Source organism: Antedon bifida, chromosome 11, assembly GCF_963402885.1.
Source record: "Antedon bifida chromosome 11, ecAntBifi1.1, whole genome shotgun sequence".
NCBI classification, from domain to species: Eukaryota; Metazoa; Echinodermata; class Crinoidea; order Comatulida; family Antedonidae; genus Antedon; species Antedon bifida.
This window is the reverse complement of record NC_136236.1, coordinates 729,201-740,740: the sequence shown is the minus strand read 5'-3', so window position 1 is coordinate 740,740 and position 11,540 is coordinate 729,201. Positions and strand designations below refer to the sequence as shown.

The following is an 11,540-nucleotide window of genomic DNA, read 5'->3' as shown; positions in this document are numbered from 1 at the left end:
TACTGCGATAACATTAAAATATTGCCATCCAGCCTTCGGCTATTACAGATCACTGTGTAACACTATCTTTGCTAATACCTCAACTTTTTGGGCGTGTACCTCTGATCATGATCCAAAGTCCAAAGATTTGAGTTCTTAACAATATTAACTGTACATAAAAGAAGTAATCGTGCTAGTCTAATAAAATCAAAGCTTTAGTCATATCGGAACCATTGTTTTAAATTAGACCTGCAGCATTTGCGCCTGTCTACAAACAACTATCAAAACACTGATCTATTGAGAAAAGGTAGGTTATTTAATAAGCTAGTACTAGTAGTAGTAGGTTAATTTTGATACCATGTCGTACTTCATGGTTTGGATAAGTGAACTGTTTTAGTATTTTACCAATAAACACAATCGTCATTCAATAATTCAATATAAAATAGATCGTCTTCATTTTCAATGTAATTCTATGGAATAATACCACGAGTATGTATTATACTTTTGTAAGTTAACTGTATATCTTCGGTTTTAATTCACAGCGAATAGAAATAAGAACTAATCCAGTTTAATAATATTCAGGGCGTGACTGGTGACGTCACGACAATTTTCACATGACCGATCGATTTATAAAAATCGATTTATAAACTAATTTCAGAGTATACCGATTGCCCGTGACTCTCCCAACATTATTGTAAATTGTTTATTTGATTATTACCATCAAGTTAAGAAGTTGAGAAGTGTAGAGTGTATAATATAAATACACTAACGTCACAAGAATCATGACTAAACACTTAATTCATATCGGAACTTCAGCAGTTGTCATGTCCACATTATAGTAATAGACTTGCGCCATAATGTATCTTTACAAAATATCAAGTGAGCACGCAAAATGAAAGACAAAAACTCTGTGAATTATTAAATGTATTTCACCATGAAAACACAATTAAAATAAAAGGAAAATAACCATTAAAGTAATTATCAGTTCACAGATTAACACAAGATGGCTTCCAGTGGTGATTTGGCTAAATTTCTAGAAGATATCGATGAAAAGGTTCTAGAGTGCCAAATATGCTTAAATAGACTCCATGAACCCAGAACCTTAACATGTCTTCACAGCTTCTGTTTGGGTTGTCTTGACAACTGGTTAGAGAAAAATAAGAAAGAAACCTGTCCAACATGCTCTAAATCTTATCAGATTCCTGAGGGTGGTTTAAAGAAATTACAACCCAACACTTTTCTGAATAATCTATTAGAAACAATTGAACAATTTACAAATAAAGATCAGATGAAATGTCTCTGTGGAAAGGAAAATGAAACTAAACATTACTGTCAGGATTGCAGACAATATTTTTGCCATGATTGTAGTGATGCTCATAAGAAATATAGACTATTTAAGAATCATACATTGCATGCCGTGGAAGAAGTTCAATCTATGAGTATTAGTGAAATCAATGCCATACACCCGCCTCTGTGTTCCATCCACAATGAACCCTTAACAGTGTTTTGCAAAATATGCGATGTTGCCATTTGTATTCACTGTTTGTACATGGACCACAAGGAATGGGAAGGAAAAGACAAACACACCATAATCAGCATAACAGACGCGTTTAAAACATTTAAACAAACATCAACTGAATTGGAGAAAGTTGCTAAGCAATGTACAGATAGATTAAATGATGACCTTAAAGTAATGACTGATCATGTTAAGAAACTCGATGAAAAGAGGGAAAAGAGTTTGAGAGGAATTGAAAATCATGTGAAGGAATTGGTAACAAGAATAAAAGACAGTGAAGGCAAGTTGAAGAGTGAGGTAGAGGCAATGTACAAAATAAAGAGGAAGGCAACTGATGCTGACATAGAGGATGTGACAACTACTGTATCGTATATAAACACTAACATCAATTTGCTGCATCACCTAGGAAAGGGCAACGAAGCAACGGCGATGTTATCTGGTAATAATGTTATTAGAATACTGGATGAAAGGGTCAAAGCAGCTTCTGAAACAAAATATGATGGAAATGCAGAGATTAACTTTGTTAAAAACAATCAACAAATTGCTTCATTACAAGAGGATGTTGGAATGGTTACAGACTCGAGGGCAGGCTATTTAGAATTAAGAGGAGCTGAGAGCATGACATTGCCAACAATTGATGTTAAAATAATTAAAACTGATGAATGTGATGTAAATGCAAATAACATAAAAGTTACGTTGACACAACCAACAGGAGAAACTATCATCCCTGAAGTAGAAGAAGACATCAATGGTGACTATACTGTGATAGGTAGATGTACAAGTGCAGGGATTTGCAAGGTTGATGTTAGAGTTGATGGTGAACACATTAAGAACTCACCTATGAGTATTAATGTAGAGAAAAAAGGATTATTAAAGTCTATAAAAATAGATAATGTTAAATACGTTAAGGATGTAGTTAAATATGTAGACGACTGCTTGTTTGTTTCATGTCGAGACAATGCCATTCACAAATACAAGCAGCAATCAGGTAAAAACATTGGTAAGGTTACACTATCAGAAGGTGTGCAAGTAAACAGAATATACACAATGAACAATGGTAATATAGCATTCAGTGATTGGGGTAATAAATGCATCACACTATGCACTATGAATGGTGAGGTGGTTAAATCATTTGGTAAGGAAGAGTTGACAAATCCATTGGGTATCCATGTGGATGAAGCATCACATGTCATGTATGTAGCTAATCATGACAGTGTATCCATGTTTAACATTGAAAGTGGCAAACTGATTAAGAAAATAGCAGCATGTGATGTTGCAAGTTTAAATATCATTGATGTGACCCTTACAAGACAAGGACATATTCTTGTACTTTACTTTAACGAAAGCTGCTTAAAACAATTTGATAATGAGAGAAAGTTGATGAAGGTTCTTGTCAATAAGGGTGATGAAGATGGTAAGGTAAAGTACCCAAGAGGAGTAGTAGTTGATGATGATGACAATATCATAATATCAAGTTTCCACAAACTACAGCTATTTAGTAATAGTGGAAAGTTCATTAAAAGAATTGATAAAGAAGAAGATGGAATCAAGTATCCTAATGGATTATCCATCATATCACACAATCCACGTAGAATAGCAGTGGCAAATGGTGATACAACAGTAAAAATATTTAATTATTAAATAATGAGTAAATAATTGCTGTTGAAATTCTTTAATAAAAAAATAAATAAGAAACCTTTTCAACAAAAATAACTTTGGAAGGAGATGAATTAATTTAATAATTACAATAAGTAAATAAGCTTTGCACAATTAGTAGGCTTGAGACGGGATTATTTAATTTTTAATTGTTCAAAATCAAGCCTAAATTCTACATTTTCACAGAAATGTTTATGAACTTTTATCTTTCTATTGAATTTGTTAATTTATAAAGTCAAATGACAATTAATCTGATATTAATTACACTGGCGCTAGTAAAGGTGTAGTTTCAATAAATGATATTATAATTTATATTATTTATGAATGTTTATCTTTCTATTGAACGCTAGTATAGTAATGAATCAAATAAACATTAACTTTGTATGTATCAATCAAAGCAACAGATTAATAAAATGCAGTCAGAATTAGTTTGTATTCAATTTATTTAAGAACTCAATATGTATTTACAAAGAGATTAGGTGTCTGAATTTGGAAACAATTTTAATCAGCTTGCAAATAATATTTGTCAAACTACTTCTTTTTCTTGCCCTTCTTTCCACTCTTCTTTCCTTTTTTCTTTCCTTTTTTACCCTTTCCGTCATCTTCATCATTACCCTCTGCTGCCTTTGCACGTTTCTTTCCCAGAGGAGTTTTTGCATACCAACTCTGGAATGTAATGGTTTTCAATTAATTCTTAAGCTCTGTCTCACTATCAAACTAGACAAAAAAGTATGATGTGCCCAAATATGGTAGTGATATGTCCAAATATGGTAGTGATATGACATTCATGTCCATATATGGGCACATCCCATTTTTTTGTCACATAAAGTTGATAGTGTAGACAGAGCTTTAAAGTTATCGTTCATACATTTCTGTTCATATATTAAGTATATAAACTTAAATTAAAGGCTTACTTAATGTTGTATATTTTTTCATCGTTTCATTAAAAAAAAATCTTTCCTAAACGAAACAGGGTTTCTAGATGAATTCTTCAAACAATGCCTTGTGCATCAGGTACGTATATTGGAATGAGAATATTTGATTGACACAATTTAGAAGTTGGCATAAAAGTTCATCATTGCTGCTATATTGGTATCAAAATCGATTGATTGGCTTTTCTATCTGAATAAATAAAACGAATTCTTATTTCGCAATTAAATTAATAAACGGGCGTTCCGTCATCATCTATGAGGATCGGAGAGCTCATTTCAATAAACTCTACACAATGTTTTTCAAATTGCGCCCTCTATTTTCATGTTCACATTTTCCCAGTATTTTGGTATTTTCCGGTAATTAATTTTCTTTTTTTTGGTATGTTTTCCGGTGTTTTTTTGTTTTGTTTAAGTAAAGGTTCTCTCTCTAGGCCTATATTATAGCCTGCACTTTAGCCTGCCCAGCACAGAAGAGGCCTAGCACAGGGCATTCAAGGGCTTTTATCTAGTCTAGAGTTTTAGGGGGGAACACAGGGTAGTGAAACCGGGCCAGTCAGGGCTAATTAATTAGGCCTACTACTTCCGCCTCTATCTAGGCTTGGCACGTCACCGTAACTGAAACTGTAACTGTACCATAGAGGTAGTACTATAAATAACTATATATTATATTTAATATCTTTTTCAATATCAAATATATATTGATATATTTGAATACCAAATTAAAACAACTTATATGGCATTTGAATGATAATAACGTAATATTTATTTACGCACACACCAGGGGTTGAATGTCTGGTAAAATTGCATTCTACATTTTTTTTAAACTACTAGGCCTAGGCCTGTATAGTAAAAGATTTTTTTCATCCAAAAGATTAAAACATTTGACTTGACAAAGAAAGTTCTGTATTGAAGCTGAATTGATGTGCTGCACTATGCTGTAATGAATATTGTATATATATTTTAATATCATGTGGTGGTTCATTTTTAGCCGAAGCGAGACCCTAAAACATTTTTTTTATTGATGAAAAATACTTCAATTTTGTATTACAAATTACAGGTCGTTGACATGAAAGACAGAACAACAAAGTACAGCTGTATTATTACACTGTGTTTTTATCACATTTTTTGAAAAATTAAATCTTGGATGACATCATTGTTTAGTTTATTTACATTTTTAGAAATGAAGACAATAGAGAAAATATAAGTTTTACTGTACAACATGGCTAAATCAGGTACTGTGGGAAGACTTATTTTAATCCAGATTCATTTTTTTTTTGCCATTATAATTTATTCTGCTAATTAGTGGTCTATTGGACATATTTTGTCATTGATATTATTAGGAATAATTAGCCTGGTTTTAATACTCATCTATTTTACCCTTGGTCTCGTATGTATGTAAAATTCTAGAAATGGCATTGTACTGGTATTAATATTTTTTTTCAAACAGTGATAACAATTGACATAAAACAAACTCAAAGTGACCAGGCCATTGTGCCATTATTTCTTATCTTCAGGAATCAAGCAGTATTTTAAGAATTAATGCATTTTCTTCCTTTTTATATAGAAATATATGATGCGTCTTTTAAAGATGCTTTAGTATGTTTTTCAACTTGGTATGATGACCGATCACTCATCAGGAAACTGAAGGTTCTGTTTCAAGGTTATATTGAAGAAGGAGATTTATTTAGTGCCACTAAAACGATGGACTTGCTGAATCAATTAACTGATTCTGGAGATCTCAGTTCAGAAGACCCCTCCATTCTTTATAATACAATAAAGGTCACTAACCAGTTTGGTATTATACATAAACTTCAAAGTCATATACCATCATTTCCTAATATTAAAGAAGTTAAACAATTGCCAATTACAAAATTCAGCCATTATCAACAAAAAATTGTGAAATTAGGAAATGTACTAATAGATGAAGAAGTGATAAAAATTGATAATTTGTACAATGATCCTCCAAAGAAATATCAAGATGCATGGCAACTGATTATGGATTTACAACACAGAAATATAATTTGTGCAGAAAAGACGACAACCGATGACGATACATTTATTAAGAAATTAGAAAAGTTAGGCCTATCTAGAGCTCTGGAAACTCTTACAAAAGGTATGACACTGACAGTTGATGTGGTGCTTTGCACTTTTTACATAATAGAAACTGAAAACAATGTCCATTATACTAGTAATTTAAAACTTAATCCATGTAAATTGGAATGAATTCAATAAAATTGTATTTTTCATATTTGTAAAGCTTATTAGAAAATCCTAATTACAATGTGTTCATTTTATTTTTAGCCAACATGCATAATTGATTTTTGGTTAGTTGGATAACTCTATAAAGGTTATTTTAGGTTAATTTACTTTTAAAAGAAGGGTGATAATAATATACATGAAAACAAAAATTCCTCTAGGTGATAGTGAGTGATGGGAGAAAGGTCAGCCAGTTGAATAATGTTATAACATTAATCCAAATGTCAGCTGGGTTGAATAACCTTTATAATATTCAAATTATCTTTATAGTCTATTACTTTCTTGATTTTTGCCAAAAAATAGCTAAAATTGTGATTCTCAATGCATTCACACATTATATACAAATTAAAATTGTATTATCATTTTATTACAATTATTTATTGAATTTTGAGGGATAATATTCACAGAAAGTTATGCAATTCATTTTTGTATTACAGATGTTAGGATATCCGTGGCTTTGAAACGCAAGCCTGACTCTAAAGATCATCTAGCTCAAAAAAAGATCCATCATGAAGTTTCATCACCTTTACAAAGTAGTTCCACTGAAGACAGCCCATCTACACAAAGGAATCTTGATGAAAAAATGCAATCGTTACAAAGAACTATTGATGAAGTTATGACATCACTAATAAGAGCTATTGATGAAAACCATTTACAATCTTTACCACGTTCTATTGACAATAGACCATCTGAACTAACGACTATTGAGGAAAATCTACAATCATTACAGAGTGCTCTTGAAGATTTTTCATCTGTAGAAAGAGAAATTGATGAAAAAAGTACCTTAATCGAAGAAATGTCATCGAAAATAAGAGAACTGCAATCTTTAAAAAGTTTTCTTGAAGAAAGTCAACGATCTCTATCAAAGTTTACACCACGCGCTTGTAATTTTGTAGTTAAAATTCACAGGTATTATAAGGACTCTATGACAAAAGATGATGAACAAATTTTATTTTCCATAATTCGGGAACTTATTCGTTTCTGCCAAGATTATTCATTGCAATTGAGCAAAGCAGAACACGGAAGTATAATATTCCACTTATCTGTGCTGGATCCCATTGCTTTGGTCAATTTATGGGAAATATACCAAAGTGGACAACTTCTCATAAAGTTATCAGAAATATTAGTGGTAAAGGAGCATCAGCACATATTTCAAGCAGAATGGATGACACAAATTGACAAAAACAAATATGAAGAAGCACTTTGTATGTTAAAAAGAAGAGGTACGATTTTTAAAATATGCAATCTAGAAAGAAAAATTTATACCTATAATGTCTAATAAATCCATATAAATATAGTATTTTTCACCATAGTGGTTCAAAATTTCCTCAATAGTATTGATGTGGGTATCAGTGGCTGAATTTCAATACAATATGAAATCCAGAAGAAATTCTTGTATGCAAATTTCACCTTAATATTGATTTAATGTCCCTTTAATGACCATTCTTGACTGTTAAAAAAAGCAAATCCAGAATAATTTTTGCTTGCTTGTGATAATAAGATTTAAAGTAGCTCTGTTTATACCAAATAGAGAATAGAAATTAAATCTTTATCATTCTTGTAAATTAACAGAGTCATCAGCAGATTTATGTCATACACCAACTAAAACATTTCCAATCGGTGTTAAAGAGAAACATGCACCTAAAGAGTCAGAAACAGGTGAGTATGAATAGTGAATATAAATAATAACAATGAAAAATATATATTTGACCATATAAAGTGTTTCCAACCAATAGAACTAAGCAAGGCAATATTTGGTTAACCTGTCGGTATCTAAGTTATTGTTTATCATCGAACCTGTCCATTCATGTCGGTGAATTACTAAGCATATTGTCTCTACATATATTAACAATTTTATTCAAGTCGGCCCTAAACTATAACTAGCCTGACGTCAACTCAGCCTAATAAGTATGGAATGTAAAAAGTGCAACAATGCAAATGACACTTTTGTAAAAATATTTCTTACATCACAAACATTAAACCACATCATTCCTTGTCTTAAATGTACGTTTTATCGTTCATTATGATAAAAAAAGAGAAACAATGTAGTAGTAGTGCACGGTTTTAGGCCCAGCCTAGCTAGGCTTAGTTTTTTAGGCCTAGCTGGTAAACAGTGGTAACATAACCTATCGTTGTTTAGTTGCTGCATTATTTGTCTTTCTGTTTTTTCCAGATTTTGTTATCGCTTTAGGTCCATAAAGTAAATTAATTAATTTAATAAAATGCAGTTTGTGACCTAAAATTATATCGAAAAAATATAGTGTCTTAGTAGGCCTAGTTTTCAAAAGTAAAATAAAACATAAAGAAATCGACATGATAATATAATCAGGCCTAAGTTACATACTATTTTTTCCCATGCTTTAAAGTAGAATAGTCCTCAAATACTTTGGATCAGCCTGTTTTTTATGTCAGTCTCTTTATTATATTGTTCACAGATCGATTCAAGAAGGCTACAGCTAGTGATTTGGCTAAATTTCTAGAAGATATCGATGAGAAGGTTTTAGAGTGCCAAATATGCTTTAATAGACTCAACGAACCCAGAACCTTAACATGTCTTCATAGCTTCTGTTTGGGTTGTCTTGACAACTGGTTGAAGAAAAATAAGAAAGAAACCTGCCCAACATGCTCCAAATCTTATCAGATTCCAGAGGGTGGTCTAACAAAATTGCCACCCAACACATTTCTGAATAATCTATTAGAAACAATTGAACAATTTGCAAATACAGATCGGACTAAATGTATTTGTGGAAAGGAAGGTCAATCTAAAACCTACTGTCAGGATTGCAGACGATATTTGTGCCACAGTTGCAGTGATCATCATAAGAATATTCCATCTTGCAAAAATCACAAGTTACATTCAGTAGAAGATGTTAAATCCATGAGTGTTAGTGAAATCAATGCCATGCATCCACCTCTGTGTTCCATTCACAATGAACCTCTAACTGTGTTTTGCAAAGTTTGCGATGTTGCCATTTGTATACACTGTCCAATCCTAGATCACAAGGAATGGGAAGGAAAACACAAGATAATCAGCATAGAAGATGCGTTTAAAACATTTAAACAAACATCAGAAGAATTGGAGAAAGTTGCTAAACAATGTACAGATAAATTAAATGATGATCTTAAAGTAATGACAGATCATGTTAAGAAACTAGATGAAAACAGGGAAAAGAGTTTGAGAGGAATTGAAAATCATGTAGAGGAATTGGTAACAAGAATAAAAGACAGTGGAGACAAATTGAAGAGTGAGGTGGAAGCAATGTACAAAATAAAGAGGAAGGCAACTGATGCTGACATAGAGGAAGTGACAACGACTGTATCGTATATAAACACTAACATCAATTTGCTGCATCACCTAAAGAAGGGTAACGAAGCAACGGCAATGTTATCCGGTAATAATGTTATTAGAATACTGGATGAAAGGGTCAGTGCAGCTTCTAAAACAAAATATGATGGAAATGCAGAGATTAACTTTGTTAAAAACAATCAACAAATTGCTTCATTGAACGAGGATGTTGGAATGATTACAGACTCGAGGGCAGGCTATTTAGAATTAAAAGAAGTTGAAATCATGACAACAGGACAAACAATTGATGTTAAAATAATTAAAACTGATGAATGTAAAATAAATGCAAATGACATAAAAGCTACATTGACACAACCAACAGGAGAAACTGTCATCCCTGAAGTAGTAGAAGACATCAATGGTGACTATACTGTGATAGGTAGATGTACAAACGCAGGGATTTGCAAGGTTGATGTTAGAGTTGATGGTGAACACATTAAGAACTCACCTATGGATATCAAAGTAAAGAAAGGAGGACTATTAAAGACTATAAAAATAGATAATGTTAAATATGTCCAAGATGTAGTTAAATATGGAGATGATTGCTTCCTTGTTTCATATCGAGACAACTCCATTCACAAATACAAGCCATCAGGTGAAAACGTCGGTAAGGTTACACTATCAGAAGGTGTGCAAGTAAACAGAATGTACACAATGAACAATGGTAATATAGCATTCAATGATTTTGGTAATAAATGCATCACATTGTGCACTATGAATGGTGAGGTGGTTAAATCATTTGGTAAGGGAGAGTTGAGAATTCCATGGGGTATCCATGTTGATGAAGCATCACGTGTCATGTATGTAGCTAATCATGACAGTGTAGTAATGTTTAACATTTACAGTGGCAAGCTGATTAAGAAAATAGCAACATGTGATGTTACAGGTTTTGAATTAATAAATATCATTGATGTCACCCTTACAAGACAAGGACATATTCTTGTACTTTACCATTACCAGAATTGCTTAAAACTATTTGATAATGAGGGAAAGTTGATAAAGGTCCTTGTCAATGAGGGTGATGAAGATGGTAAGGTGAGGTACCCCAATGGAGTATTAGTTGATGATGATGACAATATCATAACATCAAGTTGGCACAAACTACAGCTATTTAGTAATAGTGGAAAGTTTATTAAAAGAATTGATAAAAAAGAAGATGGAATCAACTATCCTCAAGGATTATCCATCATATCACACCATCCACGCAGAGTAGCAGTGGCAAATCATGGTGATAAAACAGTAAAAATATTTAATTATTAAATAATAAATAATTAATTGTTGAAATTCTTTTTTAGTGAAGGAAATAAATAAGAAACCTTTTCAGCAATAATATTTTTGGAAGGAGAAGAATTCATTTAATAATTACAATAAGTAAATAAGCTTTGCACAATTAGCAGGCTTACGACGGAATTATTTAGCCTAATAAAGTCTAAATTCTACATTTTCACAGAAATGTTTATGAACTTTTATCTTTCTATTGAATTTGTTAATTTATAAAGTCAAATGACAATTAATCTGATATTAATTACACTGGCGCTAGTATAGTAATGAATCAATAAACATTTAACTTTGTATGTGTCAATCAAAGATACATATATATACAAATGTATTTTTTTCTTTTGTTTATGGGTCTTGTGTGACAAGTAATCTTTTCTTGCAAAATCCTCTATTAATGGTATTTTTGTATTGTCTCATTATAAATTATCATTCTTTTTTATTGTATTGTTTTACCATTGATAGAGACTAATAAATGTTGAATTATTATTATTATCAAAGCAACAGATTAATAAAATGCAGTCAAGATTTAGTTTGTATTCAGTTTATTTAACAACTCAATATGTATTTACAAAGAGGT

At 31.7% G+C, this 11,540-nt stretch overlaps 4 protein-coding genes across 4 annotated transcripts in view; 3 read left to right on the top strand and 1 right to left on the bottom strand.

Moving 5' to 3' along the window:
• The first annotated feature begins 227 nt into the window (after positions 1-227).
• On the top strand, positions 228-9,613 carry LOC144855735 (protein meiotic P26-like). The gene is made up of 3 exons (XM_078713657.1): positions 228-286; positions 965-1,715; positions 9,512-9,613. The coding sequence occupies exons 2-3, from the start codon at positions 983-985 to the stop codon at positions 9,526-9,528; spliced, it is 750 nt and encodes a 249-aa protein (XP_078569783.1). The 5' UTR covers positions 228-286; positions 965-982; the 3' UTR covers positions 9,529-9,613.
• Positions 3,635-11,540, bottom strand: part of LOC144855725 (dynein regulatory complex protein 11-like) — a 45,926-nt gene continuing 38,020 nt past the window's right edge. The window contains exon 13 of the mRNA XM_078713645.1: positions 3,635-3,817. Coding sequence (XP_078569771.1) covers positions 3,683-3,817 — 135 coding nt within the window. The 3' untranslated portion in view covers positions 3,635-3,682. The remainder of the gene's footprint in view (positions 3,818-11,540) is intronic.
• LOC144856066 (uncharacterized) lies at positions 5,303-7,472 on the top strand. The gene is made up of 4 exons (XM_078714040.1): positions 5,303-5,315; positions 5,648-6,196; positions 6,777-7,405; positions 7,467-7,472. Exons 1-4 carry the CDS (start codon positions 5,303-5,305, stop codon positions 7,470-7,472), a joined length of 1,197 nt encoding a protein of 398 aa, XP_078570166.1.
• LOC144855728 (tripartite motif-containing protein 2-like) lies at positions 7,398-11,267 on the top strand. The gene is made up of 3 exons (XM_078713647.1): positions 7,398-7,562; positions 7,912-7,998; positions 8,775-11,267. Exons 1-3 carry the CDS (start codon positions 7,505-7,507, stop codon positions 10,943-10,945), a joined length of 2,316 nt encoding a protein of 771 aa, XP_078569773.1. The 5' UTR covers positions 7,398-7,504; the 3' UTR covers positions 10,946-11,267.